Source organism: Pelobates fuscus, chromosome 10 (assembly GCF_036172605.1).
Source record: "Pelobates fuscus isolate aPelFus1 chromosome 10, aPelFus1.pri, whole genome shotgun sequence".
Classification (NCBI taxonomy): domain Eukaryota; kingdom Metazoa; phylum Chordata; class Amphibia; order Anura; family Pelobatidae; genus Pelobates; species Pelobates fuscus.
Genome location: NC_086326.1, coordinates 57,620,423 through 57,636,522, shown reverse-complemented (window position 1 = coordinate 57,636,522; position 16,100 = coordinate 57,620,423). Strand labels below are relative to the sequence as shown.

The following is a 16,100-nucleotide window of genomic DNA, read 5'->3' as shown; positions in this document are numbered from 1 at the left end:
CACGTCATGGGAAACTCCCGGACCTGGGGAACTTCCATCAAGTTCAAGAGACAAGATGGCTTCCCAAAGTCTGAATAGCTTATCTGTTGTTTATACTAAGACGTAAGTGCACAGTCGTGGGAGATTCCGGGATTTGGGGAAGTTCCATTAACTTGGGGTTACCACAGTATATTGTGTACTGAAAGAGTCGTAGCATAGCCTTGAAGCTTGTTTATGCATTATTGTTATTGTAATTCGTCTGGGACAAAATGGCGCAAACATATTATGCACTGAGGTTATTGCTTAAAGAAACATCTATGAAAAACAATATGTTCCATTTCTAACACCTTGTCAACTTGCAATATCTCTTAAAGACAAAGTACACAGTTTAAGAAATACAACATTTCATTCTAAAACTTGTAATATTTGCATTTGCCCATAACAAGACTATGGTGATATAGCAGCTGGCTATTTATTGGGTTACAATACTGTTAAGTTTTACATTATTCTAATATTAGCGCTGGTACTTCCCCTTTATATATATATATATACATCCCAGGTCGCATACATCATGTTTTTGAGCAACAACAGATCCTTGGGCCTTATGGAGAACATATATTACAATACCTCCACTTTATAGATGACGTCCTTCTTCTATGGACTGGTGGAGAGGAAAAGTTTCTGAACATGATGCACACACTGAATTCCCTTCCTACACCTGTGAGATTCACTTACCAGTCGAGTATGACTAATATCAATTTCCTGGATCTTCAAATTTTTATCACAGGCAATCGCTTGGGCTATACTTTGTTTTTAAATCAACAGATAGGAACACTATTCTGCATTCAACAAGTTTCCATCCTAGAAAACTAAAAGAGTCACTGCCTATCTCCCAATTCATAAGAGTATTGCGCAATAACTCAGATGACAGCCGGGCGAAGATACAGATTCAGGACATGTTCCAAAAGTTCCTACAAAGAGTATATTCAAAAACGGTTTTGAATGTGGCATACACAAAGGCAATAGAATCAATTGCAGAAAACAGGATTCATCAAGACATCGGTGATCGATTCATTTTCCCTCCGGCATTTCATCCAAAGTCCCAAAAACTCCGAGATACCATTCGAAAAATTGGCACATTCTATGCAATGACTCATCCCTGCCTCCTGTATTTAAAAAACATCCCATTATGAGTTATAGAAAAGGGAAACATCTGAGAGACTCTTTGATGCACACAGATTTAGTGTCCACAACACAGTCATTACAGAAAGTGACAAAAGCAGGATGTTTTCGCTGTTTGAACTGTCTGGCGTGCAATTCTATGATACCGGGTAAAACCTTCTGTCACCCAAAATCTGGAAAGGTGTACACAATTAAACACCGGATTACATGCAGGACCACACATGTTGTGTATAGAATTGTATGCCCCTGTGGTCTCACTTACGTGGGCAAGACATCTAATGACCTAAGGGAACGCATGCGGGGTCACAGGTCTACTTTACGTTCAGAACTACTGAGCGGTACTGCGAGCACTCCAGTCGACCGGCATTTCCTTGAGATGGGACATAGCCTGTCCTATCGCTTTATGGGAATAGTTTACATACCCATCTCACCCAGAGGCGGAGATCGTGATAACCCGTTACTCAGACGTGAGGCTTTCTGGATATACACGTTGGAAACATTATCACCATCTGGTTTTAATGTATTGTTACATCCACAGTTAAAATGCCATGCAAAACTAAAAAAATAACATTTCCTTATTTCTCAATTCTTTTTTATATTTTTTTCATATTAAATTATGTTTAATATACAAATATTTGATGTGACATAAAATTCCTATTTCTCCTGAACAAAATTATAGATGATAAGTGTGGGTGTACATAATATGAAAGAGGTGAATTACGCCTGAACAGACATATAGCGCAAATTCAAGGTTTTGTTTACGTTTTGATCACAACTTGTACAACTTAAGTCCTAAAGTGTTAAGTGGAGGGTACTCAGCTACTCAGTAGGGTGGGTTCCGCCATAAATAGAAGTTGCACTGAGTGGAGGCACTGCGTCAGAACAAGATGTCCCAATCTCCCAACTATAGCGGAGGCTCAGGATCCCAGTCAGCGACAGAAGAAGGTGTAACTGCTGCTAACTGCGGCTTGTTGCCAGGAGCAGGGCAAAAAGGGGCTATACCTGTAAAAAAGACACATGGGAGCCAGAAATCTGGCTGATTGATACTGATAGATCAAATACTTATTTTTACTCATTGACGTGCAAATCAATTTATAACTTTTTTGACGTGTTTTTTGTTTTGTTTTTTTGTTATTCCGTCTCTCAATGTTACAATACACCTACCATTAAAATTATAGACTGATCATTTCTTTGTCAGTGGGCAAACGTTCAAAAGCAACAGGGGATCAAATACTTTCCCCCTTCATTGTAACTTCTAGAAAAGAGAGATCTAGAAAAGAGGGATTTAGAAAAGAGGGATTTGGGCCCAAAATAGGGACTATCCCTACTAAATTGGGACACATTGGAGGTAAGCATTTGCACCTACATTACTTCAGTTTGGTGGAAGACAAAACCAAGAAAATTAATCAAACTCCCCTATTACATAACTCTGGATATTATAAGAGTTTATTAAAGGAACACTATAGTATCAGGAAAACATAGCGGTTTTCTTGACACTATAGTGCCCTAAGGGTGCCCCCACCCTCAGGGTCCCCCTCCCGTGGCACTGAAGGGGTTAAACCCCTTCAGCAGCTTACCTTATTCCAGCGCCAGTGACGTCTCCTCCCCCACCGACGTCAGCCGAGCCGAATGCGCATGCGTGGCAAGGGCCGCGCGTGCATTCAAAGTGTCCATAGGAAAGCATTTCTCAATGCTTTTCTATGGACGCTCTGCGCGATGGAGGCATAATATGCCTCCAGCGTGGCAGATGCACCTTTAGTGGCTGTCCAGAAGACAGCCACTAGAGGCTGGCCTAACCCCAAATGTAAACATAGCAGTTTTTCTGAAACTGCTATGTCTGCACCTGAAGGGTTAAAACCTGAGGGACCTGGCACCCAGACCACTTCATTGAGCTGAAGTGGTCTGGGTGACTATAGTGTCCCTTTAATTATAACCTTACAAAATGTGTAGAATTGTGTGAATTGCATACTCCTACCCTGCCCTGGATATAAAATGTTCCAGGAACAATAAGCTTATTCTCTTTGCTTGCCAACAGATCAGCTAATACGTCATTCTTTATTTACTTTGTTTTTGCATTGAAGAGAAAAAAAATAAACCCGACCGCAGCATTCTCTCCTGACATCCGTGAAAGACAACCTATGGGTCAATCTGTGACTTGACTCATTTTCGTGTACACGCCCGGCCGCGTCTTTATTCCTCCGCCGCCCTTTCCTTGCTCTTTCGCGCCGTCATCACTGCTCGCCGCTAATTGGCCGCTTTTGAATATCCACCCTGGCCGTGATTGGCCGGGGCCTGGACGCTTTGCGCGGTTGGTTTGAAATCGCTTCATTCGTAAGCAGCTCATCCAGCAGAAGGAAGCCTCGCTCTGCGCTGTGGTAAGCACGCTGGGCCCGTCTGCTAGCTGGGCTAATGCCCTATTCCTATCAGTAGCCACCCAGTTATCATGGAGTCCTGTCTGCAAGGGATCTCTGTTACATATATTCTATGTGTATATTATATATGGACTGTGCTATTGCAGGCCCTGGTCTGTGTGTTATGTATAATGTCTGATTCAGGGTTCTGCAATCTCTGGCCCTATAGATGTTGCTAAACTACAACTCCCATCATCCTCTGGCTATCTGTCTCCTTCAAAGGATCATGGGAGTTGTAGTTCAGCATCATCTGGAGGTCCAGGGTTTGCCTGGTAGGAAGCCATCACACAGATATGACCACTCCTGTGTGTCTGAGTGGATTGTAGGACTCCATCAGGGTATTAATAGGCCAGTGCCCATGTGAGAAAAGGTCATGTCGTCATATATGTTTTAATAGGGTGGACAGGAAGAAGGCTTCTTCCCTGCTATTGTGGTATCATATGGGTCTAGCTCAGGCTTCCCCAAACTCCGGCCATCCAGATGGTGCTGAACTACAACTCCCATGATTCTCCGCCTATCTATTTCACTCATAGAATCATGGGAGTTGTAGTTCAGCAACATCTGGAAGGCTGGAGTTTGGGGAAGCCTGGTCTAGCTGAAGGTATTCTTCCAGGGTTATTCACTAAGGTTTAGCGTTAAAGGTGACTTGGATTTAAAGTCAAAATAGCCAGGCTAGAAATTCTCAAGTCAGGCATATGTTTCTTCTTGGCTACTCTGGCTTTAAATGTTGAAATTCACTTTGTATTCTCACTGAGATGGGTAGTGCCTGATCTTAGATGTTCCTGAGCTGAATTTCATTGGATGCTGCCTGAGCATCATTAGAAGTGTAGTTCATTAAATTAGTCTGTCAGAAGCCAGCCTGAATTACTACAGCTCTGCCTTGTGGCCAACTTTAGTGGAATGACAGATCCTTACTTACAAAGATTGCTGTATGGTATGTGAGTTTATTTATCTGTAAACTGTGTGCAGGATATTTCATCCTAATTGTTTACTGGGTGATTCTTCCATTACAAATATTATAGCAATATAGTGTTATATGGACAATGTCTCCAAAGTGACATGATATACATATAATGAGAAAAATACATTCTTCCCATATCTAGGATTTTATTTTTTTACTGTAATGTCCTCGATATACTGTTGGTTCAATTTATGCATGTAACATATATGTAAACATTACACTTGGAGGTCACTAGATGTAACTGATTTATATATTCTTTTTGTAGGAATATTTCAAAAGATCCACAGCCATGGATGAGTATGCAAAAATCGAAAAAATTGGAGAGGGTAAGTGTCTTTAGGAGCGGTAAATGGTCCTGTTGAGGACTGGTTTATGTAAACACAGCTAGGGAAGTCATAATGCATGGAATGCGGCTGTTTTAATTTCACTGCACTAGAAAATCTCTGTACCTGGCCGTGGACTGCGATTTTGTTCTCGCATGACGGTGACTTCAATTGATGTCCGAATGAAGCCTTAAATGATCACTATAGTCTTCCAGACCTCTTCCACTCAATAAGGTTGCCAATTTGTTTTAACCCTGCTATGTATAACATTGCAAGCTTAATGCGGATAGGTCCACAGACAGATCTGCGGGGTGCATGGGGAGTTTTACTTGCCTTTGACTGTTCCTTGCAGTCACCCAGGTAAAATTATCCACTCCAGCTCTCCCAAAGGTAGGCATGATTGGTGGAATAGAATTGCATTAAAACAAATAAGTGTGCGTTTGTGCACAATTTAATGCTTTCTTATGGGCTAGTCCTAATGCACTTGCACGCATGTGTATTCGTTCTGGCTGGCAGATTGGAACTTGACTCGTGCAGAGGGACATTGGCACTGCAATCAGGAGAGTGAACTGATGCTGGACGTCCATAGAAAAGCATTGAGTAGTGCTTTCCTATGGTCAGTTTGAATGCCTGCGCGTCTCTGGCCGCACATGCGCATTCAGAGCTGACATCGGCAGCAGAAGGAAAGGTCACCAGTGCCGGGGGAGCCTGGCGCTGTTTTAAGGAAAGTGGCTGAAGGGGTGGACCTAATTACCCTATAGTGCCAGGAAAACAGGTTTGTTTTCCTGGCACTATAGTGTTCCTTTAAATTTGACATTTACTTTGAACTCCCAACACTTGAGTGAATAACACTGATGTAATGGCATTCCTTTTGGCAGTTGATTTGCATTGAATTTTATGTACTGTATTTGTCTTCCTGCCCTTGTTTAGGTACCTATGGAGTTGTCTATAAGGGTCGGCATAAGGCTACAGGGCAGGTTGTTGCCATGAAGAAAATTCGGCTGGAAAATGAGGAGGAAGGCGTTCCCAGTACAGCAATCCGAGAAATCTCCCTACTTAAAGAACTACAACATCCTAATATAGTGTGGTATGTATTGTTTCTGCTTGTATGATTTTTAAATGAGGATGTTGTGCCCTGCTTGTAATATAGCAAACTACAGCAAACAAATATTTGACAGGGATTTTATTTATCATAAATTCTTTCCTTTAACAGCCAGTTTAAATGTTGGTGAAACCAAGGTTTGATCTTGAATTCTGAATACTCTGCTCGCCCTCTTGCATTGATGAATACAGCCATCTGAATTCTAAACAAATACTACTCTGGGGCAGATTGCTAGATATTTAGTGTTTTGTCCCTTGATTAATATGGAGCGTAGTATTAATCAATTTGTACTTCTGAAATGCAGTACTGGGTTTTAGATATAACATTCTCATTAAGTTTTGTAACAATTTCGCGAGCACAGAAAATTTGAATACTAAATTTTTTTTCTTGCAAAAGTTTGTGCCTAAAGTAGATCAGATACTGCATGTCACTTCAGACAGTCTACCTTGATCCAGTGTACTTGGCTAAAGCATTTTCCTTCTGTATCCCTATCTATATCATACCCCCATAGCATCTTCTTCCCTAAAATGTGTTGTTATATTATTTTGCTTATTTGCTGTTCTTGTGAACACTGACCAGAACTGACAATTCCCTATTTACCTTGGGGTTTTTTTTTTTTTCTCCCCTCTCTCCATAATCCTTTTATCTGCTCATCTGCCACAAACACTGTCTTGAATCAAATATTGATCTTTTAACACCAATAGGCTGTACATGTGTGTACCCTTCACACATGTATGGGCATTCCTTGCTGTTACCAAATTGGTATTCATGTGCATCTGTGGTGGCAAATGTCTTTGTAGGGTTGAAACTTTTAAACCTGGCATATGGTGTAAAGCATGGCTTATTTTACAGGTTATTCCATAAAGTGAGAATTAAATATGAATTTCAAATTTATGCCAGAATAGTTTATTTGGAAAAATTCTCTAAGATGTCGTCTGTTTCCAGTTTGGCTACATTTACCTAAAATATGGAATTCTCAATTAAGTTCATAACCCTGTTGGTATTTGTTTTCTGACAAGGCTTTAAAGACTTAAAAAAATCCCTCCTGCTATATTTGTATTACAGTGAAAATTGCTGCATGCGATTCAAACTGTTCTTGATGTGAGCATTTTCACTTTGTTCCCTTTTCCAGCTTACTTGATGTCCTAATGCAAGATTCTCGACTGTATCTTATTTTTGAATTTCTTTCCATGGACTTGAAGAAATATTTAGATTCCATCCCAAGTGGCCAATTTATAGATGCAATGCTTGTTAAGGTAAATCTGATTTTTATATTTGAAAGCTATTTCTTTATCCGTTGCTCTCCTAAACAAGTTTATGTATTTGGACATTCTTATTTTTTGGTTTGAACTTAATGCCAAGAGACGTTTATTTTGTAACATGCGTCAAAGTTCGTTGTAAACTCCAAACATTTACTCATTTATTAACCATGACCAGATTATAACTTGACACCTAGGCTGTTTCACCTGTAGTCAACTCGGCTTGGCAAGAAAGTGTAAATCCTTTCAAGCAATCCCTTTCACACGTTATTGGTGCTATATGGGGAAAAACAATCCAAAGAGGAAACAAAGTCTTTCTCGGAGGAGAATGTATCATTCTTGGCCACTTTGAAGTCCTCTAGGTGTTAATGACAAGTGTAGCTGCAGTCTCTTCCATCCTTAGGAAATTTTAAACCTATTTTCAAAGTAAATAGGAGAGGGGTGGAGAGATGGACTTATTGTAAATTATGTACTGGGGAAAGTTGTAGCCCCAGCACATGTGACTTGGGCAGCTCTGAACTGTTCTGGGTGCCTAATGTCAGTTCTGTGCATATTTTACTTGTATCGTCCGTGCACACCACTTGCTGCCAACAGATGCCAGCACTTCCCAAAAAGAAAAATGTATGTGTATATCCCCTGGCCTTCCACCTCCATTTACTCCCTCTTGTCCCCCTTGGATGATTACACAGGCTCAGAGCACATGCGCACTCTGAGCTACATTTAAACTGCTCTGAGTGTCGGGGGGGGGTGTGGGGTGGACAATAGTGTAATGCCAACTGGGGTTTATTCTATTTGATATTAAAAAGGGTGGGAGAACCCCTTTAAGGCGTATGTGTGCCTCATACACACAACCAAGGATATGACTGAAAGTTAGTGATATTGAAGATGCCAACAAGTTAATACATTAGCAGTTATTCTTTGCATGCTGCAGTGAGCCACCTTCATTTTTTTTTACATGAGGGAATCTGCACAGTAAATTAAATTTGCAATTAGTGATGAGCCCCACCACTTAAAACAGAAAAGTGCAGTGCTTTAAATAAATTTCTTACATACCCCTAAATGTGTATGGGGTATAAATATGTAAGTAAAAACAGAACCTATACAAATAGTGCAAAATTGTAAGTAAATCAATCTATGTATACTGTATGTATATTTTTCCACAGTGAGTTAGAAAAAACTCACATTTAATAGAGCCCTTTTCTCGATACAAGCTCTAAACGCTGAAGACCTCAGGGCCTTTATGGTGGCACCTACAACCTTTTTCTGCATTTGTCTTAAATAGAGTGTTTCTTCAACTCGTGAATACATGTAAATGAAAACTAAGACAACGATCTGGGTGCAGACTAGGTCATCAGGTAGGTATTGTGCACAGCAAGAAAATTGCTCACATTCTTAGGAGCCTGTTTGATAACTGGCTCCCTAAATATGAATTTAGTTTAAATTTTCAGGGTGACCCTTCCCTGCAGGAACCAGGATGTGAGTTTTCAAATGATGAATAAAATGAGGGGGAATGACTTTTGTTGTAGTACACTTTTTTTTTTTTTTTTTTTTTTTTTATCAATCAAAGTGGAGATAATCATGACAACTTTAAATATAATAAATAAAACCCGATTGAAGTCCTTCTTTCGTGTAACTGTCAAAGACACGTTTCGCCAATGTGGGTTTTTCAATTGGTATCTATGACGTTTCTGTGTTCTGGTTTTAAGAGGCTGGATGGCTCCTCAACAGCGGACAACCTGGACATCCATAGGTAGTTCGAAAGTTGAGGAGCCATCAAGCCTTTTAGAACCGAGAAACGTCATTGATACCAATTGAAAAAGCCACATCCGTGAAACTCCTCTTGTACTGTTACGTGGAGGAATGACTTAAGTGGGTTTTATTTTAAAGGATCACTATAGTGTCAGTATGTATGTGTATATTCCTTGGGGGGCTCCTGCTTACCTTAATTCAGCGCCAGGCTCCATTGGCACTGGTGACCTCTCCTCCGACGCCAGCTTTGTGTGGAGCAGAATGCGCATTCTAACAGTCCAAAGGAAAGCATTTCTCAATGCTTTCCTATGGACGTTCTGCACGGTGGATGCAAATTTCAGGAAGACCGCCACTAGAGGTTGGCTTAACCCTGCTTTGTAAACATAGCAGTTTCTCTGAAACTATGTCTGCACCTGAAGGGTTTAAACCTGAGGGACATTGCACCCAGACCACTTCATTGAGCTGAAGTGGTCTGGGTGACTAGTGTCCCTTTAAATTGAAAAATTATTTTAGCCAAAATCTCCACCCCCCCCCCCCCACACACTTTTTTATTCATTTGAAAACTCACATCCTGGTTGCTGCAGGGAAGTGTCACCCTGAAAATTGATACTAAATTCATATTTGGGAGCCAGTTATTAAACAGGCTCCTAAGAAGGTGAGCAATTTTCTTGCTGTGCACCATATGTACCTACCTAATTATCTAGTCTGCACCCAAATCGTTGCCTCTGTTTTCACTTACATGTACCCACGGATTGAAGAAACACTCTGTATTTAAGACAAACGCAGAAAAGGGTTGTAGATGCTGCACTTCTGTTTTAAGTGGTGGGGCTTGTCACCTAAACATTGTTTTTATTTTTTTATTCAACTTATGGTTTTGTGGATGTTGGATATTCACAAAGTGTTATACAGCTGCTTATATTATATTTTTTTTTATTTCATTAAGCGCCTTTTAAAACCTTGTTTTTGATCATAAATTTGCAATTATGCTCCCTGCACCAATCAAAATGGTTTGTATGTTTTTTCTTCTACAGCTAATCTAGGTTTACAGTGTTTTTGTATTTGCTTTGGGTGGTTTTTTCATAACTTATTCTTTTGTCTTCTAGAGTTATTTATATCAAATCCTGCAAGGTATTGTATTTTGTCATTCAAGAAGAGTTTTACACAGAGACTTGAAGCCTCAGAATCTCTTAATAGACAGCAAAGGGGTAATCAAGCTGGCAGATTTTGGGCTGGCCCGTGCCTTTGGTATCCCTGTTCGAGTGTACACACATGAGGTAGGTTTGCCTGCAATGGATTCCTGCTACTAACTTTTCCATAGCCAAGCATTACATGCTCTTGTGGTTTTTGGCTCTAGTGTCTGTCCTCTTATTGCTACAAATTCTAGTATGTCAACATAAGAATGTTTTAACATGACAGTCCTATTTTACCAATGCAATCACTTTAGATTGTTTTGCTGTAGCTGGCTGACTTTCTGTGTGGCATTTGATGGTTTAAACAAACTGCCCGAGTGGTACAGTGGTAGAAATGTTACCAGACACTCGCAGACTTAAAATGAATGTTTAAGGCCACATTAGTCAATCTGGAAGCATAGCTGAGAAACTTTCCAGTTCAGGTTTTTTTGATCTTAAATTTGAAATTCCCTTTTTGTTCCTGATAACTTATTTTAATGACAACCCCAGTAAAGTTTTCTTTCTCAGAGGTTTAGAGTGAACTTCAGATTTCTGGTCCCAAAAGCAGAATTGGGGCAAAGAAAAGTCTACCTACGATCTCTTTAGTTTGGCCTAAGATGATAAATTCCAAATACGTAACAATTCGGTGAATAACCCTGTCAGTGTGGTTTTGTTTTTTTTGTCTACTGGAATATCAACAATGTACTATTGTGCTAACATATTGGCAGGGCTGTACAGTATTGACAAACCAATCCAAAAGGAATAGAGGATCTTACAATATAAAGGCTATGATAGAAAAGTCTTCTATTCCTTTCCCAATAGCTGAGCATAAGTGACTATAACTGCAGTTAGGAGATGGATGAACGCAGCTTCCAAGACAATTCTCCCCAGCAAGTAGACTATTCCCCAAGCATGAGCCTAGACTTCATCAAAGGTGTAACCGTAATCATTTTTATTGAGGCCACACTGGCTTTTATGAGAATCCTCCTGCAAGAGTACCTCCCACAGTAAACAAAGACAATAACCAATCAACATACAGATTTACAGTAACCCCCACCCTCTCTCTGCCTGGGAGATATTGAGATATGTTAAGGAATAACTCTATCTCCAGGCAGAGGGCACACAATTTCCCCAAAAATTAGAACACCCCTTTCCACACAAGGTATCCCCACAGATTACATATCCCCTGATTGCCCCGATCTGGTAGACCAACAAATTTCACCCAGATCGGTTCAGGGGTTCTCAAAGTATGGAAGTCATGTTACCGACCACACTCGATGCTGCTGCCCAAAACAGTTCCACAAATTCAGCGTGTGCAGTCGGTCAATTCGGTAAATGGCATAAAACAAATAAAAGTCCCGAATGGATCCTGCTGGCTCATAGGAGCGATTGCTCCCCTTGTTTGTATGAACCAAACTACCGAATGGTTCCCTCCTGGCTGTTCTGCAACTAAAGGAAGCAGGCGTTCGGTAGTTTCAGCGGTGGTTCGGGAGGTCGAGTGTCCGTTTATTTTTTGTTCCAGACACTCGACGACCAAGTCCCACTGCTTCCTTTCGTGCAAACAAGATGGCCTCCGTTTTCTGTTCCACATGGCATTCGGCTATACGAACATGGGCCGCCCAGGGCACTTAATAGACAGTTCTTTTGAAGTTAATGAGCCAGGAGGGTGGTCGGTGTTCGGTAGTTTTAAACTGCTGAACTAATAAATCCAAAATGAACAAAATGCTGCAGAAAAGCACGAACACAGAAGAAAATACCGAACTCAGTCTATTTTCTTCACACACCTCTATCGTAAATACTAATTGTAACGGATACCTTCCGTTGACGGATGCTCCTAGCGCTTCCTGAGGACTCAAGCACTGCAGCAGACTCCACAACCGCTGTAGCTTGACTGGAGTCTCGCCGTCTTCCTTCCACCCTGTATGAACCTCCAGGACAGTGTGGGAAAGACCTCTCCTCCAAGGAGATCGTAACAGGATCAAGCTCTCAAAAGAGCTAAGTGATTAAAGCTCAAGGGAGTATGTAGCATATAGCTGTACCCTCCAAGCACGAGACAAGACTAGGTGTTGAGGGTCAAGAAGAACTCTGGTTTAATGGCACACACGGCTTTTATGCAATTCTCCCCTGCAAGGGAGACGCTCACAGACAATTATACATTCCCCAATCACACAATGGTTACATCCCACACATCTCCTCCCCTTAGCCTGAGAGGTAACCCAATTATACGTACAGTTTAAAACCTACTTTTTACCCAACTTTAATAACTCTAAAACAGCCATCCAATATTAATAAGTTACATATTATTAATCAGCACATTCCAAATACAAACATACCCAAAAATCATTCAAAGCCGTTCAGGAGATGGGTATAAGGCACTTTTGACCGACCGCAGGCACATTTTCATGCCCAAAACAGTTCCATGGATTTGGGCTCTGCGGTCGGTCTATTTTACACCGAGAAAATTACTAAGTCACATTCGAATGAGCGTTCAAATCTTCGAACGGGACTTGGTCTCCAGCCGTGGTGTCGAAGAAGGTACGGGTTCGTGCAATTGGGTAGCCGAAAACAGTTCCATAGATTTGGCTGTACACACCGCTGACCGCGTTTGAATGAATAAGTTCAAATGGCCGCCGCCACGTGTTCGTTTGTCAAATGGCGGCCACTTCGACTTCGCACTTCAACTGTATCCGAAGTGCCAGTTTAAAAGTTGTAACACTGCTCCAAAGTATTTAAAGGGCCAGGAACAGCATTATAAAAATCCATTATGCCCAAATGCAGTTCTTAAAGGGCAATACATCCCAGGACCATAGTCACTGGATAGGAGGCTAGCAATCAGTCCTCTCCAATGCCCAGTGGCAAATGGCAGTTTGTCACACTAATAGACTGTATGTTCAGAGAAGTCACTTTTTAAAAGGGCATTATTGCACACACGACCCTGCTGGAAGCCCCTTAGGGACTAACCTTGAGGGGGAGAAAAATGCACTATATGGGCCACCAACAACTCCACGGAGATTGTCCCCAACTGGGGAGTACACAACACGGACATAGATGAACATTACCTTAAGGGACAGACCTACACGACATCCGCAGCTACTAAAGTACGAAATCAGTCCAAACGTAATGGCGAACACACAAATGGCACAAACTGCTTTGAATGTTACACCGACGACTACAATGACTGAACCTATATGGGTGAATTTAGAATCGCACAAACTTAACTGTTTTATATGCCATGCAGCATGTATTGTATTGTTTGGATTTTGTTCTGGTTATGTTTTACACATGGGCTAGACATGCCCTAAAAAAGTAAAAACGACACCGAGCGGCACATCAGTTCTGTACAAAGAAATGTATTACATGTTGTTGAACGGCCCCTGCGTGGGCCTCTAAACGTTACCAAGCCACATTCAGTGTTGAAACAAAAAAGGCATTATTGGAATAAATATTTAGCCCCAGATAGAGTAAACAAAAGGCAGAATAATGTGATTTAGTGCCTTCACAGCTGCCCTCAATAACTTAAAGCTTGCTGGAAGTTGCTGGTAAAAATAGCTGTTTCTCTAGATGGTACAGAATGTATGCCTAACTCTACTGCCAACATCTTGGTATGAATGTTCTCACTAGTTCAGTACTCTTGTAAAGGGTTCAGCAGCCTTTAATGCTGCTTGAAACAGGACTGGATTCCTTCCTGTAATTTTGTAGCAGAAGGTATAGATGAGGCATACATGACATGCTTGCTATTATTCACTATGGCTGCATATAAGCATACCTAAAGTATGACTTTATGATGTTGCAGGTGGTAACACTGTGGTACAGAGCTCCTGAAGTGCTTCTAGGATCAGTGCGATATTCCACACCTGTTGATATGTGGAGCATTGGTACCATATTTGCAGAGATTGCTACAAAGAAACCCCTCTTTCATGGAGACTCTGAAATAGATCAGCTCTTCAGAATATTCAGGTTTGTATAACTTACTATTTTCCGGGCAACTGAAGCAACACTGTAAAGGTAAGTGTTATCTTTACAAACCTGTGGTTATTACGATGTCCGTATTTTTATTTATTTTTTAGAGCTCTGGGGACACCAAACAATGAAATCTGGCCTGAAGTAGAGTCATTACAAGACTACAAAAACACATTCCCAAAATGGAAAGGAGGAAACTTGGCCGCTAGTGTGAAAAACATTGACAAGGATGGCCTTGACTTGCTTGCTGTAAGTATTGGTGTTTCTTTGTGGCTTTGGTCCAATAGAAGCTTATTGCAAGACTAAGGTTTCATAACAGACTGTATCAATGTTCTTTTCTGACAAATCATAAAAAATAGAAAATCCACTTCAGGAAAGCATATTAAATTGTAAATGGCATGCTCTCCCCACACCTTGCTTACTTTCCTGCAACGGTCATCCAAAAAATAAACCCCGTAAGCCCTCAGCGAAGAACTATTCTAGCAACCTACTTTCTACCCTTGCCCTTTGTGTCCCTATAACCTACTCCCTCTAGCATGTAAGCTTGTTTGAGCAGGGCCCTCAACCTCCCCTGTTCCTCTGCAACCAACTTGTTGGTCCTCCCGTTGTATAGCATTGCGGAATTTCATGCTCTTATAAATGTGCTTTATATCATAATCAATATGGTCCTTTAAAAGCGGTCTTGGTTGACTGTGTGTATTTAATTTACAGAAAATGCTTGTATATGATCCTGCAAGGAGGATTTCTGCCAGAAAAGCTTTGCTGCATCCATACTTCAGTGACTTGGATAAGTCCAACCTTCCTGCAAATCAGATTAAGACTGGCTCTTAGATTCTCCTACACTTGTTCAGCCTGTACATTGCAGATGTTCTGATGTGAATCACTTTATTTTTTAATGTTTGTCCATTTGTGTGTTTCTTCCTGTCGTGCTGCAAGCCTTGCAGCATTGTCTGAGTGCTTTAAATTAATGCACCATTCTCTAAATTGTAAATATTTACTTTATGAACTGTCACTTCAAAGACATTTCATTTTTCAATAAAGCTCTTTATATTACACATAATGGTACAATGTTCTGTGTTTTTTTTATTTTTTTTACCATTACGCATATTCTGCCTATGTATGCAACACTGGGTTTAGTTACTGGCCAACACTAGAAAAATGTGTCTAGATGACTTTATATGCTGAATTATCAAAATTAAAAAGCACCCTGTATTCCTGACACTTTAATGGTAAAATCACCATTTAGATGTATGACACCACCCCGCCCCCTGGCCTTCCTTTGGAAAAATCTGATTTAAATGTTTGACTCACTCCAATGCTCTCCCATAGGAAAACATTAAGAGGCTATTGTGCATGTGTGAAAAAAATGTGCTGTGCCAATCAGCATCTCGATGGGGAGTATTCAGCACTGACCTTGGAAGCACCTCTAGTGGCTGTCTGAGTAACTGCAACTAGAAGTGTTGATGGGCAGTAATGTAAACACTGCCTTTCTCTGAATTCCAGTTGTATAGTAAACAACTCTCTAGTTTGAAATCCTTAATGGGATTGCCATAAGGATACCATTTCCAAATAAGGGAGCTATGTGCTAAACATACCAACTCCCTAAGTTGGTATAATTAAAAATAGCAACCTACGGGTACCAAATTAAAGGACCACTAACATGCCAGGAAAACACTAGTTTCCCTGGCACTATAGTGTCCTGAGGGTGCCCCCACCCTCAGGGTCCCCCTCCTACCGGGCTGGATGGAGAGGAAGGGGTTAAACTTACCTCTTTCTCCAGCGCCGGGCGGGGAGCTCTCCTACTTTGCTTAATGCGCATGCGCGGCAAGAGCCGCGTGTGCATTCAGCGAGTCTCATAGGAAAGCATTTGCAATGCTTTCCTATGGACGCTGGCGTCTTCTCACTGATTTTCACAGTGAGAAGCACGCAAGCGCCTCTAGCGGCTGTCAATGAGACAGCCACTAGAGGCTGGCTTAACCCTATTCTAAACATAGCAGTTTCTCTG

General features: G+C 41.1%; 1 protein-coding gene across 1 annotated transcript; it reads left to right on the top strand.

The window, feature by feature from the left end:
* The first annotated feature begins 3,438 nt into the window (after positions 1 to 3,438).
* On the top strand, positions 3,439 to 15,155 carry CDK1 (cyclin dependent kinase 1). The gene is made up of 8 exons (XM_063434957.1): positions 3,439 to 3,536; positions 4,799 to 4,859; positions 5,787 to 5,943; positions 7,091 to 7,214; positions 10,070 to 10,240; positions 13,929 to 14,092; positions 14,203 to 14,344; positions 14,807 to 15,155. The coding sequence occupies exons 2-8, from the start codon at positions 4,823 to 4,825 to the stop codon at positions 14,924 to 14,926; spliced, it is 915 nt and encodes a 304-aa protein (XP_063291027.1). The 5' UTR covers positions 3,439 to 3,536; positions 4,799 to 4,822; the 3' UTR covers positions 14,927 to 15,155.
* Positions 15,156 to 16,100: the final 945 nt, after the last annotated feature.

What these genes read in the sequence shown, in the direction of transcription:
- CDK1 (XM_063434957.1), top strand. Translation starts at nt 4,823, where the DNA reads ATGGATGAGTATGCAAAAATCGAAAAAATTGGAGAGG. An exon ending in CAACATCCTAATATAGTGTG is followed by an intron (nt 5,944 to 7,090) that starts GTATGTATTGTT and finishes TCCCTTTTCCAG; the next exon opens with CTTACTTGATGTCCTAATGC. An exon ending in TTCGAGTGTACACACATGAG is followed by an intron (nt 10,241 to 13,928) that starts GTAGGTTTGCCT and finishes ATGATGTTGCAG; the next exon opens with GTGGTAACACTGTGGTACAG.